This window comes from Porites lutea, chromosome 4 (assembly GCF_958299795.1).
Source record: "Porites lutea chromosome 4, jaPorLute2.1, whole genome shotgun sequence".
In the NCBI taxonomy this organism is placed as follows: Eukaryota; Metazoa; Cnidaria; class Anthozoa; order Scleractinia; family Poritidae; genus Porites; species Porites lutea.
In genome coordinates this window covers 18,199,212-18,222,662 of record NC_133204.1, presented here as the reverse complement: position 1 = coordinate 18,222,662, position 23,451 = coordinate 18,199,212, and the positions used below count along the sequence as shown (strand labels likewise).

At 40.3% G+C, this 23,451-nt stretch overlaps 1 protein-coding gene across 1 annotated transcript in view; it reads right to left on the bottom strand.

The window, feature by feature from the left end:
• LOC140932747 (uncharacterized) overlaps positions 1-23,451 on the bottom strand; it is a 39,790-nt gene that overhangs the window by 4,165 nt on the left and 12,174 nt on the right. Inside the window, exons 2-3 of the mRNA XM_073382257.1 lie at positions 12,361-12,696; positions 11,959-12,021 (exon numbers count right to left, since the gene is read on the bottom strand). Of these exons, the coding sequence (XP_073238358.1) occupies positions 11,959-12,021; positions 12,361-12,696 (399 nt within the window). The remainder of the gene's footprint in view (positions 1-11,958; positions 12,022-12,360; positions 12,697-23,451) is intronic.

Sequence of the window (23,451 nt, the reverse complement as noted above, 5' to 3'; positions counted from 1 at the left end):
CGAATGTTCCAGAACATTCCTTGCAGTTATCACAACGTTTGTCCTCTTCCACTATGAGCAGCAGACTCATGATAGTGACGAACAATCAACTGGGTGACTTGATAGCGCTTTGGTAGAACCATTGGGTGTTTCTCATCCTGTGAGAGTACCAGAGTTTTCTTTTATCGTCCACCTACTCGTACGACTCCACCTACAAATACTGGTCTCAGATTTGATAGCTTGCAGGATTTCTTGCCTTCCTTATTCTGCTCCGTTTCCTCCACACAGCGAAAAATAACTTGAGTTGACTGATTAAGGTCCTCTAAAAACAATAGTTCGCTAGAATGGGCAACCCGACTGACAAAATCGTACTATCCACGCTACCTGGCGTTGCAGGGTTGGCCATGAGCTGCAGCTCTCTGTGAGCCCCCTTAAACCTGCATGGCTATCTTCTGACGCATCGTTATTCTCACTGCACTCGTAGGATAACAGTCAAAACGATGTATTCCAACACTAATCAGGTGAACATTTGCTAAAATCCGCAACTTCGGGTGGCTCTCTGTAACTTTTGCGCAAGTTACTACATCTGGCCAGCAACCCCTCTGCGCCCCAAAGGAAGTCAGGCCCTCTCCACCGTTGATATTGACAAGAAAGTTTCTGAGGTTTTAAGCCACGTGATACATCACCCGCAGTGTTAACGGTTATCGCTTCACTTTTTTGCAGCCACACGGTTTGCAACGTAGGTTTGAAATCGGTTAGATTCATTATTAATATACTGCAACCTCGTCTGGGAATCCGACCAAAATGTTGCTTTGCTAATCTTGTAAGTCAGTTCATCTACAAGCACTCTGTACATCTCCACAGAAAATGTGACTGCTTGCAACTCACGCCTTGGAGTCGAAATTGGTCTCACTGGCGAACTCCTTAAACTTCCGATTAGAAAAGAACACCTAACAGTTCCACAGGCATAAACAAATCTGAGAAAGAGCACATGCAGTAACCACCTTCTGAAGCATCAAAAGATAGGTTAAGGGATATGTCGACTACTGTACTATCGATCAGGTGGTATCGCGGTACTTGAAATTGTGATAAGACAGTCAACACGCACTTCCACAGGCTTTGTAAATCTTCAGGTATCAGATCGTTCCATTCCAGACGTAGGTTCCGCAGCCTTTGCAATGTCTTCTTATAGGTATCAAATCGTCCCATTCCATATGTAGCTTCCGCAGTCTTTGCAATACCTTCTTAGCTTCTAGGACAACCTGGCAAACAAATCCCATGGGATAATACAGCGATCCGCATAGCATAGACAAAAGTTTGCTCAACTGGGCGAGTCTGTGGCACCAAAGATATGACTAGTCATCAGAAATTTCGATGACCTCTCAAGGCCACGGTCCTTCCACCAATGGAGTCTCAAAGCATCAGAGTTTTCTGGGGGTACTTTGACTTGATTGAACATTCCCTCTATGTCAGCTACTAGTGCTACTGGATATTGTCTGAACCGCAGCAAAATACCAAGCAAACTGTTAGGTAAGTCAGGACCCTGGAGCAACTGGTTGTTAGGAGAAAATCCATCGTGCAAAGAAGCGGCATCAAATACTACACGAATTTTGTCTTGCTTTTGGAGGTCAAACATACCATGATGTGGAAAATACCATGTTTTCTTTTGGCTTCGGCGTACCACCTCTTCTTCAGTCAGCTTTCTGGTATATCCTTTCTGAATGAGGTTCTCCATAAACTCTCTACACTACTGTGAAAGTTCTTATCACGCTTGCGTTTTCTCTTTAAAGACTGTAGTCTTGTTTCTGCCGTCTGCTTGTTGTTTGGCAGCCAAGGGGTATCACTCTTTCATAACATTCCAACTTGATAGTGTCCACCTACTACACGAACTGAGATTTCCACCCTTTTCAGTGCTTACTGTTCTCAATTGACATTCCTTTCTTGGAACTCCCGTTGATGTCAATGTCTTCAAGCCTCAAATATTGTTTCATCTGCTGATCTGACCGCCCATCACCATACTTTACAGAACTCACGTTCTTCGCTTGGGAGCACAAAATGTTTGCAGCATCAACTGGTCGAAGCACAGACCAACTCAGGAAAGTGCGAACAGCATACGGTTCTACTGATCCCTCTCTTCTGCGCGTTTTTCATGCACTTGGGCTTCGCGAACGTGTTCTCCAATCAGCATGGTCACCTGTTCATCATCTACGTCAGCGATTTCGAGGTCCTTAAAATGAGGCCATTTAGACAAGTCTTTTGCTCCTGTTGTTGTGATGTTAAGTTTGTCTACAACTGCTAACGTTTTCAATTACTAGGATACGATTGTCCCGGCTATCAACAGCTTTCACTTGACGGTTGGCTTGACCAACCTTAATTGAGGAATCGCCCGACAATGTGTATTCTGCCAAAGTGTCACAGTTGCTAACTTGAAAACCAAGTTATTAAAAATAGCCTTTACAGAAATGTCTCTTCACTCCCAGTGTCAAGTAGTGCTTACGCTGTAACATAACAGTGTCCCTCTTCGCTCATTATCTTAACTGGAAAAACTTGTAATGAAACCTTAGTCCTTGAGGTCGAGGAATACGTGGGACCTGGAGTTTTAACAGATGATGCTGTTACAGCATTCACACTAGCTTGCTCTCTCGGTCCTGAGCTTCCCTTTGGATTCGCCAGTGTTCCCTCTTTATCCTCTGTTGTTTTGCGCAGTAAGGAATGGTGTGGTTGTTGACAATGTTTACATTTAAAAGTTGATTGGCACTTATTAACAAAGTGTCCCTTGCGTACCCAGTTTCAACACAGTCCCTTGTACCTCAGGAAGACTATTCTCTGCCGTACAGATTTGTTTATATGCTCTACCTTGTGTGTAGACTTAATGCCATAACATTACTTTCTGCATGCTAGAATTCGGATCCTTATCTGATTTCGGTGAGTCACTACGTCCAACTTGCCCTGCCGTTGTCATTTTCTTGGTCCCAGCCACCGCATTAAGACTCGGAGGTAATGGATGTCAACTGGCTTTTGGGTTCCTTCTTGGAAATAATTGCTTCGTCTCTCCAACCCTTCCAAAGACTGGATCATTAGCTGCTTCAGCTCTCCTTTCAAAAAACTCCACTAGATCCTCAAGAGTTGGGAAAACTTTTCTTTCCCTAATTCTCAGAGCTTCGTCGTTCCACTTAATCTGTAGCACTACAGGTAGCTTCACCCACGTTTTCGCCAAATTTGACATGTTCATTTCCGAAAGAGAGTTCAGTGACTTTAAAGTCCCATAAAATGTCCTTGAGCGGTCACCAAATTTCTGCAGCTCTTGTCCATCGTTTTATGATATGTTTGGCCCATCAAATAAAGCATCAACACGTGCCTATGCCACAATATTCGCTTGTCCAAAACGTTGCTACAACATTTTTTGGGCCTTGCCCAGGCACTTCTTCAAAACCCACAACAGCACCTCTAGCTCGGCTATCAAGAAATTGTAACAAACGCGTCATTTTCTGGGCTTCTGAAATGTTCTGGGTATCAACAATTTCATCAAAACTTGATTTAAATCTGGAGTATTCACAAGAATTACCAGAGACCTTGACTACATCCAAAGAAAGGAAACTATTTTTCGTTATTGTTGAGTTTGTACTGGTTGTAAGCTTTGTCATCATAGTCCTAGTGGAAGGGGTCAGAAACGATACACTACCAGAATGAAAAAAAACTTGATTGGGCGGTAAAGCTTTATTTATAAAGGGGATTGCTACCGGATTCAGACTATGCTCTTTAACATTGGGCTCGGACATGGCTGCTCCACCTGGGGTTGAGCTAAAGAATGAAACCTATGCGGATCTGTTTTCTCGGATAGTGGTGCCTGCAATTCTGTCTCCCCATCCTTTTTCTTGGGTTTATGTTCCGCATTCTCCAGCTTTCTGTATGCTTCCATTGAATCCTTAAGTGTGGGTTTGGGTTTAATTTCTTTAAATTGCTCCACACAGTTTAGGTCTTGCACACTATTTGCTCTGCTAATAGAACCCACAAGGAAATCTTCCAGCTCCTCGTAAAACTAAACTTTGGTTTTAGTCAATTCTAAAGCATCCTCAGCTTCTGCGATTTGGTTTTCTATTTTTAATTTTCTTTCTTTTATCTCCTTGTTTTAGCCCTTTTCAATTGTTCCATCTTTTTCTCAGAAACAAAAATTCCTGTAATCTTGAATTTTTATGAGCAGCTGCAACTGACCTGGACACTAGACACTTTTGAACGGACAAAACAAATACTTCGAACATCATCCTCGCGCTCAGATAATGGTATGTTGCGTTATGTCATCATCCACCATATTATGTTCTGCCTTGGAAACATCTAAAATCCCTTCTTCAGAAGGTATGTATTGGTTTATTAAGTTAAGATATAAGTTGTAGTTTCTGTTGGATTCAGCATACCGATGCTCCTCATTTGTTCCTTCAGCACTCACGTGCAATGACTGGATCAAATCATAGTAGACACGCAAATATCGTTTCCACTGATTATCCAAGCGGGGCGAGTCTTCGCCAACTTATGGAGAATTTGTAATCTGTCAGATACTCATCATCATTGTTAATACGCCAAGATGACCAGTTTTTGATTTGTTTAATGCAGCACTTCTTTACAAGACAACCGAATTATCAGCAACTGTATTTAACTCCCTTCTGCTTTCAACAATGTTAGTGCCACGCTTTGCTCGCTAGCTTTCTACCATCTCTGGTTTTTAAAACAACAAGTATACAAATGATATAAATGCAAATGAACCTCCAAACAGCATATATCTCTGCAAGTAACACTTGATTGAACAACGTTTTCTCACAAAATTTTGAAGAAATACGTGATGCACATCGATGAGAAGCGGGAAGCTACACATGAGATTATCGCTGAGTACAAATTTCCAGTTCTTTCCGTCATTTAATTATTTCGCTCCTTTTTCCACTCTCTTACAAGCAAATACATCGAAGATACTAAGAACTAGGAACAACAACTAACAAACTAGGAAACAATATACGCGAAAAAACTTCTACGCGAATCTCAAACTTTTATGACCAACCGAACCATACAATCTGAAGTCACGTGCAACCGAGACAACGAAAATGTTTTATATTTTAAACGGCGCGAAAAGACACGACAATAGTAATTGCTGTGTTTTAGTGATTGGCGTTCGTAATTAATACATGGTTCGGTGTCACTAGAATTCTTCTTTGTGTTCCCAATTGTGTCTAAACCGCCTTGTTATTTCTGCTCTTCCCAATTTCCAAAAATCAAAGATGGCGGCGAGTGCGAGACCAGCAACCAGACGAAAAATTGGATTTAAAAGTTTGGTATCGGCTATGACTTCATCTTTGACGCGCGTCAAAGGTGCAGCCAAATTTAACTTATTTGCTTACTCCTTTGACCTTGGTAAATGCGAAGTGAAATACGTAACAACTTTGACTTCACCTTTGACGCGCGTCAAAAATAAACTCAAAGGTGTGGTGGCTGTACCACACTTTTATATTGTGTCAAAGGTAACAGCAAATATGTAATTGATAATTTCTACGGCTCAAACACTCATATCGAAACTGGTAAAAGAAAATCTGTAATACTGTTTTAAGGAAATTAAACAAGCAGCTTTCATCCGCCCAAAAAGTACGCCCGTATTGCAGCCTAAATTCGAATTTCGAATAGAATTGAGAGCACAACATGAAAGAAGTTCGAAGATAAAGTTTCATTCTCCAATATGACAGCAAATCTTGATTGTAACAACGATTCTTTTTTCCAAGACTACGACGGCCCGACTTTCTAAGTTTTTATCTGATATTTTTTATGGGTTGTTTTTCCTATCCCTAATAAAAAACGGTTTTAAACAGTTTTCATGTGAGTGCACCAATAATAGTAAACAACTATCCTTCGACTTTTATTGAATAGTGAGAGATTTATAACGAGATAGGAAGCATTGAGCAAGAGCAGCAAGATCTGGATGTGGTCATTAATATAGTTTAAACATATTATCGCACACATTTTTGCGTACAAATCCTGAAGTGCATTAGACTTGGCGGTACCTGGAGTCCTCTTCCGTTTTTCAGCAGACTTTCGAAAAAATCAAAGAAACGGTTCTATGCTTATAATGTAATGTAAGGCAAGATCGCAGATGAGAAAGCAACAGAGCGTATCTCCTTTACATTTTACATGTATACGTCAACTGATTCAATGAAGGGTGCTTTGGGGATTGGGAATTGCGCACTAGGAAGCCATTCTCCATTTTCAGATGGACCGCAGTGCTAGAACCAGTTGCAAAAGTACTTGAGACACTGTACCGTATTTTGGCATAAATGGCCTGTCCATGATCTTGTGCTTGTGTTCCCCCCTCCACCCCTTATCAAAGTTGCCAGCAATACAAGACCATACTCAAAACCCGTGGGCCCCACTTTGAATGGGGGGAGGAGGGAGGTCAGTATTATATCTCACAGACCTGTGACCAGGGGCGATTTGAAGCAAGAAAGGTCGTTTTTTCGTGGGAGTGTCTCAACATTTTTGCAACTGGTTGTAGCTTGTTTACCCCCCAAAATTTTGCATAACTATTGTTTCCAATTTCTCTTGGGTAATATATACATTTAGCCAGGGCTAAAAGCGAAGCTCCCGTTGATAAATTTATAATTTAAATCAAACAATAAACTTGTTATCCACAAATCAGTTAACTATAGGGCACATTCGTGTGACTTCTGTGGGAAAGGTTTAGTGATTTTAGAGAAAATAATTTGACAGTCCAGGAGTCAAACAAACCTATTCAGTTTTTCATCGAGTTAATAGTCTTATATTTACACCCAATAATAGCAATCATCTTCGATCTCGGTAGATAAGGCCTGGAAAACAAATTCTTCCCAAACAAAATAACCCAGTCGCCCACCTACATCACCTTTATTTTATAAGGTTAATTCATAGTCCCTCCATTCACTCCGTTGGAGAGACTATGGATGATTGGACAGCCCCGAAATATAATTTTATGCAACACAGGTTGGTCCTCGGTAGCAGCCAAGAAATTTACACGTTGCATTCCTCTGTGTAAAAGAGAGGCCAAGATAAGAAATCCGGCAGGATATTTTGCGTTCGACAAGTTTACTTTACAAGTAAATATTGGCGACAAATCTGGTGGCGTGTAAAACAGCCTTTTAAACAAACCTTTTATACATCTCGTTTGAGGTAAAAAGTTCTAGGGGGCGCTGATTTCTTTATCATACAGACCTAGGACAGAATGTCGTTTTTTCCCTATTTAAACCTATAATTCTCCAGTTTTTCACAATTTTGCAAGACAAATTGCACTCATTCAATCAGTCAAGGACGATCGAAGCACGCGCTTCCTTTGCACAACAAATTACGGTCTAGAATTGACCACATTATAAAAAGTTTTCATGAAGAGAATTCCATAATGCAGGGACTGTTCAGTCAGGAAAATCTGCTCCTATGTGATATGCATGGTAATAAGAACATGTATGAGCTTTTAGTGAAAACGATCCAAAAAATTCCCAACATCACCTATATACGGCCAGCCGGACGTGTTCTCACTTTGACAAGCACCAAACTTCCAGTGCCGGCTGTTAGCGTTTGAATGAATACTAATAGAGTAACGTTTCAACATGATAGAGAATTTATTATTTTTAGGTTTTATTTCTCTTTATTTATGGCTTTGTTTTGTGTAATCTCTAAAAGCGTTTGATATTTACGCGCGGCATTTTGAGTACTCAGGGAGTACTCCTGCACGCCATGTTTATGTACGACTGAAAACAAGCGGCGCAGCGATCAAAATTGCAAGAGAGACTACTAACAATCAATAAAATATACATAATTAAATGAGACATGTACAAAGGCAACAAGTATACGTAATTAGAGTAAAGTGTCTCTGAAAATCATGAGTCAGGTAAGCATAAGCTTATAAACTTAAACCTTGCAGATTTATGTTTTAAGCAGGCTTCCCGGCGTTTGCTATTTTTCAAGATGAACTCGAGGCAAGAAAACAGCCAACATCATAACTAAATATTCTACGGAACGTTTTCTTTCCATTTGCGGTCAGAAAAATGTCTAAAGGCCTTTTAAAGTCCTGTAAGCTTATATCAAACGTGATATCATTGTAGGTCAGATCATGGTCTCGTGCATAAACTAGCTGGCGGCATATAAACTACACTCGACTTTAGGAAACCTGAAAAAAGGAAACATCAAATACAATAACTTCTCAAGCTTACCGGTCGAGATGCAGTTCCTGAAGGCCATCAAGTAAGGCCAGAATCGCTTGAGCCTTCAAAACCCTCTTACGCATCAAGCAACGTGAAAAACGAAAACGTTGCGATCCGAAATTGGATTTCCGAGGCGGCGCATTTCTCAACCATAAACCCAATAACCAAACCAGCCATGAATTACAGAAGAATCTTGATAGCAGCTGTCAGCTTTATTTCATTTTGTACATCTAGTGGAAACGGACAGTTAAAAACATGAAAAGATAGCGACAAAAAACTCTGTCAGCTTCAGCTATCAGAAAATAAGTTTCCACATGAACTCACCTGTCAAATTTTGACCAATCAGAGCGTAAAAGTTGGACGAGGAGCATGACTAGAGCGCGACCAGCGTGAGAAAAATCAAAAGCACCTGTCTTCCCTGCCTGCAATAAATGGCTGAATTTTCGCGTCCGAGGTCAGTTTGAAATCAAAATTTTAATAGTGCGGCTCATGAACACAACTTATTTCATATGCATTTCCAAAAAAATTGAACTTGAGCCTGCGATCATGTGCTCATTGGGTCGATACCTAAGCCCGTGGTACGGTCAGGCGATACTGGTCAGGGGATACACTGTTTTGACAGTTGTCAGTTGATCACAACATGGATTGCCACATGAATGTGCAATATCAGGCTGCAGGCTCCCAAACTAGCTAGAAAGTGTGAGATTAAACATTGGTATACCTGTGGTGCGGAAGGTCAGGCGGTCGGTGTACGGTCACGTGAATGCCAAATTTTCTAGCATGGATAGATTTTCTAAGCTATGAGGCTCCACCAAAAATACAGAATTGATCCCGTGATCAAATAAAATATCAGCGGAAAACTTAAAAAAAATACGTGACGTCAATGGGTAGAAAAATGAGCCCGTGATACAGTCAGATGATGACGGCCAGCGGATGCTCTAGTTTGTTAGCTGTCAATTGACCTTTTCTAGAATGTCAAATAGTCGAATAAAGGGACTGTCGACTGCGAGTATGAGAGAGAGATTTCAGTCCGGCTTGTAGTGACGAAATGCCAGATCGTGTACCTGAGCCTACGCTGCTGCGTCATGACCAAATTTTCTTGCATCCATAGGTTTCCAGTAGACCTTAGGCCTTTTTACCGATACGGGGCCATATTGAATGAGTTATATTTAAGGAGTATTATGGGATGCCCAGGGGGCATGAGCACATTGCATAATTTTTTAATATCTAATACTAAGCGAGTACGACGGATCTTACTTCTGTCCCCCTGGGCATCCCACAATACTCCTTAAATCGAATTAATTTAATATGGCCGCCGTATCGGTAAAAAGGTCTAGTTGTCTTAGAAAAGGGGCTCAGCCGCGCGTGCTTCACGCGCGCGGAAGCTTCGCTATTACATTCGTCCCAAGAGAAATCGAAAACAATAGCTATGCAAAATTTTGGGGGGTAAACAAGGTGCATTAGGGCCTACGTGAAAATGGTGAAATGTTTGGTGGTCACTCAAGCAAATCATTGCAGTGAGTTTCGTATGACCAAATGAACCATTGGGCAAACACTGCACTAGAATAAAAAGAGAAAAAGAAAAAAGTACAGCTTGGAAATCTACTCAATCCAGACAATAACGGTCTTACCTAAGCAAAAGAAGCGAGACCTTAAACATCTTTATATTTTACACAATATTTACAAATGATTTATCGTAATTGCCGTCAGTGACATAAGAAAAACGATTCATAAATAAACGCTGATTAAAAAATGCTAAACCGAATAAGTACGGTGATGTATGACATTTGTGGGAAATGTTAAGAGGCAGTAGAGGAAGAGGTAGACAGCAGCACTGGTAAGATTTCCTCTTCTCTCTCCGAAAACTAGTGTGGGGTTTTTTACGTCCCTTTGCGTTAACTGATGAAGGAAGGATGAAGAAGACAAAGCCAACGGCTTAACATTAGGGAGCTTAAGCAACGACGGTGACGGCTACAAAAACCAAAAAGTGAATCCGCGCTGCCTGAAACGCTATCGCGCTTATTCCATCTGGTTCAGTTCGTCAAATGTTGGCATTTTTTTTTACAGTTAAATTCTAAAAGACTTTATCGAGTTTCAGGAAAGGAACAAGGAAGTCGTTTTGTGTTCACGTCCCCCACAGGGACCGCGGAGGGGGAGGGGCTGGTAGGGCCGCGGCCCCACCACTTTTTTGCGCCCGCTCCCCCACTTTTTGCGCTAAAAAGAAAAATAATTAAAATAAAAAAAAAGACTTGAAACAAGTTTTTTTCCGTCTATATTCCGCTATATTCTCTGTATTTTCTTTAATATCAAACGCCAGGCATTTTGTGGGGCTCCTGTGCTTTTCGCGGTAATTGTGCCCTGGGGCCGACTTACCCCTTGATCAAACGCCATGCCTTGGCCACCCCTTCGCTTCGTTCGGCAGCGTGTTTTGTACTTCCAGCTCCGGCAGAGTTTTTTTTATCAGTTTTATCAAGACGAAATGAAGAAAATTACTAGCTTTTTCAAGCCAAACGAAGGTGAGTAGGTGTTTTGAGTTGAAAAAAGTTTTATATTTTGTCTTTCTGAAATATTCGATTGCAAGAAGAATTACATTACTTGAACTGCGAACGGCCATAGTTAGAAATTTTTCAGATCACTTCAGTGCAGTATTTGTATACTAAAATTGTAATCGCGTCTTTTCTCGCATTGAATCTGAACTGACGGTGGATGTTGGTCGTTTATTAGAGTTATCTGGGACTTCGTCAAAGTCTGTAAGCTCTGCAGAAAAGTATGCAAAGTCACGCGACAGAAACAAATCAGATACTAGGATTTTATTCGTTTTTTCGATTTTCAATATGAAAAAATTATTTTCAATTGTCAGCCCTCCCACTTTTCACCTTGCTCCGCGGTCCCTGCCCCACAATACATGAAATTAAGAAGTATCACGTCGTAGTCGTGGAGTGACGCCAAAAAAATGTACAAAAAAAGTGTGATGCAAGTGCGTGCGGAGTTATTATTTTGCTCATCTACTCCTATTGCTTTTTTGCCGTCCTCGTTGCCGTCACCGTCGTCGTTGCTTTTATCAACCCTATGACGCGAACTTAGCTCCTGAACTGAGACAAGATCCCAAGCACCGTTTATATAGAGAAAAGTAGTCCCGGGAAAGAGGGGCACCCTCTCAGCCGCGTCAACCGTAGCAAGCACTGTTATGAGAAAAAATTGGCCCATTAGCCTTAGCCAAGACTTGAGAAGAGCATTCGCGCATGCTTTAATTTTCTGGCGTTGACCCAATTTTCCCGGGTGGGCGAGCCAGATTAAATGTTTATGTGCCGCAGAGACGTTGGCCTGGCTAAGACGGTGACCCAACATCGAGAAAGGGTGACCCAGTCAGGCGGGTCACCTATCTATCGGAGCCAACGTTTTGTTTCTCGTGTGAACATTTTGCCACTTTTTGTAAAGAAATGTAAGAAAAGTTAAACGGGGCCTTAAACACAGCCAGCATGATATTACCAGAATCTCGCCAAGGTTTGAACTTGGGCCTCCCACTCAGCAGAGGGGTGCTTTTTTGAACTGAGCGAACTGGGCTTCGTCAAGCAATTTACATGAACCTAATGCTTCTTGCCTTTCTCATTTTCACGTACCCTCAGGGACTTCCCCTAAAAATCGAGAACCAAATGCTTACTGTCTTTCTCGTTTTCTTCACGTACCCTCAGGACTCTGCCCAATAATACCATTATCACAGTTGCCTCTCATTTCTGATTAAAACTGAAAAACAAGTAGTCTCTTTTTTGCTTACCACTTTGTTTACAGGTTTCCGACGAGGAGTCTTTTTGGCGGGCTCCTCAAGATTTCCTTCACTCTAGAAGAAGAGGAAAAGACGTACAGATTTTACTACAGCCAAATCTTTACGGCTAAGGCTACATGAATACCCAAACGGTATTGCACTGGGGTGGCAAAAATTATGATCGTATTGAGAAGTTGTTCGCCTTATATAAGGGGTCCAAGACAGTATTGGATTCTGGATTCCACACCGTGGATTCCGGATTCTTTATCAGAGGGACTAGGATTCCGGATTTCACCAGCAAAAATTTCCAGGGTTCCGAATTCCACCAGCAAAAATTTCCCGGATTCGAGAATCCGGATTCCCTTACTTCGGGCCATGTTGTAATACGACCCTAATTCATTTTTAATTGGTTACCTGCATGGCAATCGGGAAATGTGTCACAGATGGTTCTCCGTGCTCTCTGGCCACTGGAACCATGATCACAGAAGGCCGATACTCATTTAAAGCAGGAAGTGGAGATGCGAGGTGGCAAACACACGGACAATTGGTGGGGCATTCCTGGCCATTATGGTCACTGTTACTACTATCAGTTGGTATTAGAAAACTGATTGCTTCTTCCTTAAGGCTGCTCAAGCTATTGAGTTCCTCTTCTGGAGCCTCTTCTTTAAGGGAAGTGAGCTCAGGTCTTAGCTCTGAAGAAACACTCATTGTGTCCTGCTCGAAAGCTGGAGATGGACTGGGGTGACTCATCTAAATTGATCCAAACAGTAATTAACATAGACATGGGTAGATTCATCTCTCCAGTAAATGTAAACATTAGAGCGAACTTTTAAGCACCCCCATGTGGATATACTTGACTCGATTTTAGGTATACAGGTGGCACTGAGAATTGAGAGTTAAATACCACGACCGTGGAAAAATTTACAACAGTGTTTAAGAACAGCTGACATAGACGAAATTGAATTTAGGATATACTCATTCAGTGATCTTAGTTTTTCATGCAATCGGACTGGTGTGGTATCTCAGACTATTTTAAAAACCATTGTTCCAGGAGCGAGCGTTCGATTTGAAATGGTATATTGGCGATACAAGCTTCTCATATCCAACAAGCGTGAGTGGAATAATTGTTTTATCATTAACACCCAGAAAATATCGATGAACCTTCCAACTATACAACTCTATTTTGTTAAAGCAAACCAGAAACGAACAAGGGACTTCCGCTTCTTACATGTCACAAGCCGCGTACATCAAAACTGTCACAAAACTGTCAACAAAACTTTGTAGCGTTGAACACTTTCAAAACTCACCAGGATTCTAGGATTTTACTCTGCTGGACAGCTACAAATCGCAGACAATGTGAACAAAAAAACTTTTTGGTGAATTAGGATCTTTACAGTGTCCTTAGTGCAGTTACAAACTAAAATTCCCTCGGTCGCCGTTCAGCAAATCTTGTTTCTAAAAATGTCAGAAGAAGCCAGTAGATTTTGCCGAACGAGAAGAGAAGCTATATTTACACCTGGATTGAATGGAATGGGTCTATATCTTGTATTTTCAGCTACTTGCTGTTGGTTGAATTTTATTTTGTCCAAGAGAGGATAAAGGGGACAGAGAAGCCATCCCCCATACACACCCTATTCCATAGGTAATTCGTCTCGAGTTATTTTTAACTCCACAGATCTCAAGGGGGATTAGACAACAGCCAATCACATAGCGCGATTGTGTTCCGCGTGGATGACCCACGCTCAGAGGCACGCATCCTTCTCGAATTGACGCAGAACAAAATGACGGAAGACGCGGAGAGCGATATTGCTATTCCTTTTGTCGACGAAAACGACTACAGAGAGATTTCTGCTAAAGCTGTGTCAGCGAAACGGAAATTAAAAAAGAATCGCCCTTACTCTCTTGTATAGAGCTAACAGTACAGCAGGGAAATCCTTAACACACTGAATATTCTCTCAGAATCATTTATAATTTACAGTTTGAAGAGGGCAATTTCTGGTTTGATATTTATTCTTTTATTAGTCTTTTATTATTCAACAACAATAACACATGGCGTCCCACTTGCTTTATTGTACAAACGACCAGTTTCAATAGACCGGCGCAATTTCTCATTTTATTAAAGTACTGAGGTTACGACAACTTCGAGTTAAACTGATTTCACGGGTTGTCAAAAAGTCCAGCGATTCCCTTTTCCCAGGTGAGCGCCGACTAATTTCGCTTCAATATTCAGGAATGCTCTCGATCTCTTTACGCTTTCATTGCCTTTCGCCCGACATGTTTTGCACGGCGTTTAGTCATGCGAAACCTCCACGAAACATCCACGCAGCGCGCGAGGTAACTTTATCCCGATTCTAAAAATAACTCGAGACGAACTATCTATGGAATAGGGTGTGTATGGGGGATGCCTTCTCTGTCCCCTTTATCCTCTCTTGATTTTGTCGGATGAACATTTTGGCGAGTGGTTTTGCTATCAGGAAGAACCGACGTTCGTCTTCTTTCGTAGCTGGTCAAGGTATTTTTCAAAATTTATTATGTGTTTTTTCGGTGAATTGTCAAAGACAGTTCATTCCATACTATTCATTACAAGCCGCAGGCTCGATTTTCGGGGGATTGCGACGTTCAGCGTCGCAATCTTCGCATATTTCTGAAGGGCGAGGCGCCAAGTCTATTGTTTTGAACCAAGGGTTATATTACATCAAGAGACCCTGAGCCTGTCTTAAAGCTGTCAACAATGTTCGTTTTATTGAGTAATCTTTCATCTTCGACACTTAATCCACTTTATCTTAAGTGGACACCCAACCTAGTTGCTATTCACGTGCACTGTCGAAAGCATAATATCAAATAGCCTTCAAAAATTCTGCATTGGAGCTTCACTCTTCGCCTTTAATTTTAGCCGACCCACTCAATAAACAATAAATAAGAACAATATTACCGAGAAATAATTACAACTGAGAACTTGATGAATAAACAATGAAAACAACAACTCAGTTATCTCTCAGGGATATCACCCGCCAAAGCGGATACCCGCGAGGTTTGTTCGGTTTCAACATAGACGGAGGAAATTTTTACATCGCTAGTATAAATCTGGCCTAATTGTCACATTTGATCGAAGAGAGATATTTACGCAAAAAAAACTATCACAGTTCACAAATGATTTAGACATTATCTTAATATTTTACCTTAAACTGTCGAAATTAAAGTATTGCCGCCCGCAGACAAAACTAGCTTTTTTTCGGGTTTCCGGTGTACATCAAACACAGGCATCACGCTGAATATTATCCAGACTGAGAGCAGTAGATCAGAAAAAAAATCACAATTACTAAATTTCGCTTTGGAAACCAACACCACTTGTCGTAAGATTGGGCGCATCGCATAAGAGCTAAAGACTTAAGAGGGAGAGAAAATAAAAATCTACTGAATTATATACACTAACAAAAACAAAATATGAACAAAAACAACAACTCTGTAACGACTAGCTAAAACACGATCGATTCAAGCTGTGACTTACTTTATACTTTATCACAGCTTCTTAAGAATCGGCACGCTGCCTGTAAGCCATTAGGAAGAGGAGAGAAAAATCTACCGAATTATACAAACTAAAGCAATGTAAAAAAGCTGCATTTACTAGCTAAAACACGATCGATTTTAGCTATGTACTATTCACTTTAAGAAATCTCCCTTCACCTCTTAAACTTGGGCGCGCCGCCTGTAAGCCAAAAGGGAGAGGAGAGAATAATCTACTGATTTACCAAACTAACACAGCGTATAAAAACTGCAATTGACTAGGTAGTAAAACATGATCGACTCAAACTACGAATGTTTCAATTTAAAAAAATCTCTCTTCACCTCTTAAACTTGGGCGCGCCGCCTGGAAGCCAAGGGGGAGAGGAAAGAGTAACCAAACTAACACAGCGTATGAAAACTGCAATTGGCTAGCTAGTAAAACATGGTCTATTCAGGCTACGAGTTTTTTACAGTTGAAAAAAATCTCTCTTCACCTCTTAAACTTGGGCGCGCCGCCTGTAAGCTAAGAGGGAGAGGAGAGAAAAAATTACTGAATTATGCAAACTAACAACGCATGAAAACTGCAATTGGCTATCTAGCTAAAACATGACGATTCAATCTACGAGTTTTTTTACCTTAAAAAATCTCTCTTCGCCTCTTAAACTTGGGCGTGCCGCCTGTAAGCTAAGAGGGAGAGGAGAGAATAATCCACTGAATTATCCAAACTAACATAGCGCATGAAAACTGCAATTGGCTAGGTAGTAAGACATGATCGATTCAAGCTACGAGTTTTTTACCCTTGGAAAAAATCTCTCTTCACCTCTTAAACTTGGGCGCGCCGCCTGTAAGCTAAGAGGGGGAGGAGAGAATAACCTACTAAATTATCCAAACTGACACAGCGTATAAAAACTGCAATAGGCTAGATAGTAAAACATGATCGATTCAAGCTACAAGTTTTTTTACCCAGAAAAAAATCTCTCTTCACCTCTTAAACTTGGGCGCGCCGCCTGTAAGCTAAGAGGGAGAGGAGAGAATAATCTACTGAATTATCCGAACTAACACAGCATATAAAAACTGCAATAGGCTAGCTAGTAAAACATGATCGACTAAAGCTACGAGTGTTTCAATTTAAATAAATGTCTCTTCACCTCTAAAACTTGGGCGTGCCGCCTGGAAGCCAAGAGGGAGAGGAGAGAGTAACCAAACTAACACAGCGTAAGAAACTGCAATTCGCTAGCTAGTAAAACATGGTCTATTCAGGCTACGAGCTTTTTCCCCTTTAAAAATCTCTCTTCACCTCTTAAACTTGGGCGTGCCGCCTGTAAGCTAAGAGGGAGAGGAGAAAAAAATTTACTGAATTATCCAAACTAACATAGCTCATGAAAACAGCAATTGGCTAGATAGTAAAGATGATCGATTCAAGCTACGAGTTTTTTACCCTTGAAAAAAATCTCTCTTCACCTCTTAAACTTGGGCGCGCCGCCTGTAAGCCAAGAGGGGGAGGAGAGAATAATCCACTGAATTATCCAAACTAACATAGCGCATGAAAACTGCAATTGGCTAGGTAGTAAAACATGATCAATTCAAGCTACACGTTTTTTACCCTTGAAAAAAGTCTCTCTTCACCTCTTAAACTTGGGCGCGCCGCCTGTAAGCTAAGAGGGAGAGGAGAGAATAACCTACTGAATTATCCGAACTAACACAGCGTATAAAAACTGCAATATGCTAGCTAGTAAAACATGATCGACTAAAGCTACGAGTGTTTCAATTTAAATAAATGTCTCTTCACCTCTTAAACTTGGGCGTGCCGCCTGGAAGCCAAGAGGGAGAGGAGAGAGTAACCAAACTAACACAGCGTAAGAAAACTGCAATTCGCTAGCTAGTAAAACATGACGATTCAATCTACGAGTTTTTTCCCCTTTAAAAATCTCTCTTCACCTCTTAAACTTGGGCGTGCCGCCTGTAAGCTAAGAGGGAGAGGAGAGAAAAATTTACTGAATTATCCAAACTAACATAGCTCATAAAAACTGCAATTGGCTAGGTAGTAAAAGATGATCTATTCAAGCTACGAGTTTTTTACCCTTGAAAAAAATCTCTCTTCACCTCTTAAACTTGGGCGCGCCGCCTGTAAGCCAAGAGGGGGAGGAGAGAATAATCCACTGAATTATCCAAACTAACATAGCGCATGAAAACTGCAATTGGCTAGGTAGTAAAACATGATCGATTCAAGCTACACGTTTTTTTATCCTTGAAAAGAGTCTCTCTTCACCTCTTAAACTTGGGCGCGCCGCCTGTAAGCTAAGAGGGAGAGGAGAGAATAACCTACTGAATTATCCGAACTAACACAGCGTATAAAAACTGCAATATGTTAGCTAGTAAAACATGATCGACTAAAGCTACGAGTGTTGCAATTTAAATAAATCTCTCTTCACCTCTTAAACTTGGGCGCGCCACCTGGAAGCCAAGAGGGAGAGGAGAGAGTAACCAAACTAACACAGCGTAAGAAAACTGCAATTGGCTAGCTAGTAAAACATGGTCTATTCAGGCTACGAGCTTTTTGCCCTACTGAATTATCCGAACTAACACAGGATATGAAAATTGCAATTGGCTAACTAAAACACGATCGATTTAAGGATCCGAGTTCTTTTTACTTAAAAAATCTCTCTTCACAAAATGCGTTCCTATAATCCATTCCTAGAAATTTGGATCTGTAAATCACTTTCGGTGAAAATCTAACATCGTGCAGAAAATACTAAACGAGCTGGGCCCAGCGTGACATAAATTGAAGGAAACCATCACATTCACGGACAAAAGAATATCGCCTTTAGCTATTCAGATCCAGGAGGCACTTTGGAGAAGACTAAACAACCTAAAACTCTTATTTAGCCGCAAAGGAAGAGATTTACGTTTTAAAAGAGGTCGAAGAAAGTGCTCTTGCATCAGAGGACAAATCATGCCGACCAGAAACAATAACCGCAGAAAATCAATATGTGTGTCATGACCTCTCAGTATGAAACAAGCGGCAAAATTCACATTTACTTATTCAAAGAGTAGAACCCAGAATATAATATACCCACCAGAGAAAACAATTTTTGGAACAAGCAGCATTTTGGCACGAGGTAAAAGTCGTGTGTTGCCTACCAGCCCCTTTTTACACTCTGTTAGATGGTTCGAGCATTTTGGCGGGATCACGGCTCTTTTGGCGCGTGTTGTAAATGCCCTTTGAATTATAATATTTGTGCGTTATTGTATAGTGATCGAGGATATACACAATACCAAAGGCAAGTAAATATTTTCCTCAGTTTTTCTCAGTGTCGTCAAACCGGCTTCACCGATGTGCTCGAACTCCGCATGCGAGAGCCATAACAAGCTGCTCCTCTACCTTTTAAATAATAAAGGTCTCTCTTACCTTATATATATATATATGTTGTGGTTCGATTTTATCCTTGGTTTAAATTTTATTTTCCTTTGTTTCAAACTCATTATCATACATTACCATACCCAAAAACAAAGGGAAATAAAATTTAAACCAAGAATAAAATTGAACCACAACATATAGTTTCTGTCCTTCGGACATAATGCGAAATAACATCCAGAGCTCTTCACGTTGAACTTTTGAAACCATTTCGGCGACAATATGTAACTTAGCAGGTAACGTACCGAATAATTATTACTTTGGAGGGTTCGAATTCGACCTTCATAAAGCGCTAGATTTTGCCTTTCGCTTAAGAAACGAAAACAATATTTCTTTTTTTTTCCAAGACTTGCACCAAGACCCTTTTTTAAAAACCAACCATGAATTCAAGTATTTTCATTAAGTGATTTTGACGAGAACCATAGCTGAGTTAAAATATCTCGCTCCGATGGTATAAATTCGGCGCGCAGAAGACAAGCTCTGATATTTGACGCAAATTTGTGTCCTGTCCTAAAATGAGTTTATTGACAGATGAACTGACAGAAAGCGATTAATGTGCACACCTGAGGTGCGCAAGGAAATGTGTCAAGACTAACACCTTGTAGTTACTTGAGTCCAGTTTGTGGGTATCTCCATGGAAATTAAGGATCCCTGGTGCGTGCACGAAAATCGACCTTGCGGCTCGTAATGATACTTTGCGTCTTTCTTCGTGTTAGCCAAAAAAAATGCATTTTCTAGCGTTTAAATCATGAAAAATATTTTCTTCGGGCTCTATTCCTTCCCCTGCAAAGAAAAACTTTCAGTGCGCTTTTAATTTTAAACTGACACGTAAACTGACCATATTTGGAAAGCATGGTATATGAATTATTATTATCCATTCAAAATATTGAGCCGTTTCTGATTGGCTTAAATTACACGCATTAATTTTTAAAGGGCTATGAAAGAGTAGCTGAATGGCGCTATACAAATAATAATTATTATTATTTATTAATTCACCATAATCAGCTACTGATGACCAAATTTGGAAGAATTTTGCGATTAATCAACAGATGACGTCAAAAGTAACTCTTTTTTGCAGGTTAATGCACGGTTAACCGAGAAGACCTGGGGATGAGGTTACTCGTTTCAAGAGTAAGAACTACAGCTGGAACTAGGCGAAATAATAGCTAAAAAAATGGCAAAAACAGCAAGAAGACAACTCCAAGGGTGACATCTGCTATTTGGAGAATATTTGCGCAGCCGGATAAACCTAAACGTACACTATCGAAGATGAACTTAACATCGATGCAGGTAATCATGTTTTAGCTATGTTTTTAAACTAGGAATTATTTTGAATAAATAATAAAGCAATTCATGAATTCGGCTTTCGTAGGATATGAAGAATTAAGCAGTTCTCGGTGGATAACACCCTCATCGATCTGCTCGAGAGATAAACGATGAGCGCCAGAGAAGGACACACACAACGTGAGTGGTAGCATCTACCCAAGGGGGCTAAAATGTTTGTGCTTTGTTTTGATTTTATTTTTTGTTTTTCGTTTTTTCGGTGGCTTTCGGAGAATTCCCATTGGCTCAAAGCATCCCCTGGATAATTTGGAAGTTCAGCCTTTCAGTGACAAAGAAATGGGGGCAAATAGCAACAGAAAAATACTTCTAATTTCCTTTATTTTCTAACGATTGCAGGGGCCTGGGTTAGTGCGAAATAGAAATTCGGAGCAAAATTAGTCTAATTCTTTTTGTCTACAATTGGATGAATGGATGTTGTAAAGAGAATGAAGAAAATTATCTGAGAAATAAGATCTTTTTAAATAAAAGAAAAGGAAACCCAAATTAAAATTTAACCCTAGGTTAGCGCTAATCCACTTTCGAGCAACTGGGCCCCACATCATAATAAGGAATTCTGAGGAAATATAAATACTGAGAATACTGAATACTGAGGAATTCTCACTAATCAGAGGAGAAAACGATGTTTTTCGCACGTGAAGAAAATGATACGTCCAATCAGAATCGCGAACGATGTTTTTTCACGAGTGAGAAAAATGATACGTCCAATCAGAAGTCACAGAGGTGTGTGAGTTTCGCGCCAAAATTCCCGCCTTTTATATGCGCTTCCATCTTGCAGCGCCCTCTCTTTGCGAGTGCTTCACAGACTTTCAACGAGAAAAGTTTATCTCGAAGAGTTTTTCTCGTAAAAAACTGAAAAACGTCTCGGAAACAGGAGTGGAATAGTTTCGTGTATTTCTCTGTAGATGAAGAGAAATTGTAGAGAGCCGGCTAAACAACAGAACAGAAGTGGAAAAACAGGACGAGACGTAAGCTTAAGTTGTGCTTTTTATCGGAGCAACTTTGTCTTCTATTTACGTATATTCAACTCGGCCATTTTACTTAAATTCATTCATTTGCAACTGTGCATTCAGAAGAAAAAGTTAACATTACTTGTAATTCTTGGATTACCTCATATCCTTACCCTCATTAATATTATTAACAAACGTTTTTACTAATAAGCTGATGCTTCGTTTTGTTTGTCATTTCGCGGTGTAGCGGCAAATTTTAGCATTTTGCAACCTCGTCCCCAGGGCGCTTTTCCCTGGCTTTGGAGGTGGGGGGGAAACGAGGTTGAGCATTTTGGAAAGATTTGAAATAAAAAGGCTGCAAAAATGATTTATGTCTCAGTATGTATATAGTAAACACAATACCATATGGAAAGTGCTTTGTCCGGTATATACGCACTTGTTGTTTTGGATAAGAAATCTCACTCGTTCGCTGCGCTCACTCGTCGCTTTCTGATACGTCAACAACTCGTGGGTAAATACCGTACGCCCGCACTTTCCACGAAGTATTCTATATATATATATATATATATATATATATATATTGTTATTTCCATTATTATTAGAGCCATATAGATAATAGCAGAGCTCCATGTGCGCGCGTGCAGCCCCATACCTAAGAAAATGTGGTAATCTACCCATCCGAGAAATTTTGGTAATCACGTGACCGTACGTCCACCTGTCCGTCTGCACCACAGGCATACCAATGTAAAATAACTCAATAAACAGGTATGGCAACCCAAATGCAACTGGAGGTTTTTTTGGCGGGAAATTACATAGCCACCCGCGTCTTGTAAAGCAGAGACAACTCAAAAGAGTCAATAAAGACGAAAACGAAAAGCGGAAATTATTTCTGTATCCGTGCTGTCTAGAGTATTAAGCTTAGATTAATTGTCATGTCCATAAATTTAGAAAATAGAGAAAGAGAAAGTAGGCGACAGGCCAGCAAAGCTCAACGGAAAAGAGAGCGAGAGATAAAAAACAGAGAAGACATTTTTTGTTGGAAGACTTGAAAATTTTGTAGTGGTAGTGAAAAAGTGGGAAATGCTAGCGGCCAACAAGGTGAAAATGAAGGGCAGTGGGAAAAAAAGTGAAGAAGAACACCTTCTACATTTCCTCCATAAAACGTGTAACTAGGAAGTTTCTGGAAGTTTCACGTTGTAGCCAGGCAAAATAACGGCAAAGAAATGTACAAAAAAAAGTGTGCTGCTCGTGCAAAGTTGCTTTTGCGCTAATTAGACCTATTGCTTTTTTTTTCACCGTTCTCCGGCGTTGCCTACGCCGCTTAGAATTGCACGATTTTATGTTTTGTTTGCGCAAACTATAAATGTTATCGAGAGCTTCGCTTTTAACCCTGGCTAAATCTATATAGTAATAGTAACTGCTGTGACCTGTGTAAATTCTCAGTCGTGTACATTTGTATATGGTTTTAGGTTTTAGGTAAAATCATTAATTATAGATTAGTGCCAGTACTTAGGAAAGTGTCCCCTATTAGCTAACTGGTAAGCTAAATACATTGACACTAAATTAAAGTAATTATTATTATTATTATTATTATTATTATTATTATTATTATTATTATTATTATTATTATTATTACTATGATTATTATAATATGGAAATGAACCTCGATATAACGAAACCACGTTATAGCGAACAAATTATGCCAGTCCCTTGGCCATTCAGTATACTGTATTGGAGTAAAGAAAATTGTTCGTTATAGTGAGAAACCTCGTTGTATAGAGGTTCGTTATGTCGAGGTTCCTATATGCTCAAAGAAATGCAAAAAGATGCATTCCTTCGTTTGCGTTCTATCCGCAAGAATTTCCTTTCCTCAAAGCTAAGAACCGCGTCTGAAATTGTATTGTCTAAGCACAAGCCTGACCCACTCCCCGTTCACTTTTAAACATTCAAACACCGTTCCCCCCCCTCCTCCCGCCCGATCTTAGTTCCATATCAATTTTCGATTGCGTAGTTGTGACCTTTTGGTTTAAAATGATTGTCATAAACAAAGAGGGGAAAAGAGTCTAACCGGAATGAGACCTTGATAACTGAACGGACAGCTATACTCTAGCCCTTTTAAAAGTGGGCTAATCTAATCCTCTCTCCTTTACTGCGTCTATTAATTAGTCATGCATGTTAGTCTTCTGTTGAATTTTTGCTTCGATTGTTGTTATTAAATCACACATTGTGCACGTAAACAATCCCCGCACATACACAACCCACCCCCCTGAATGACTAGGCTACGTTTGCGAAAGC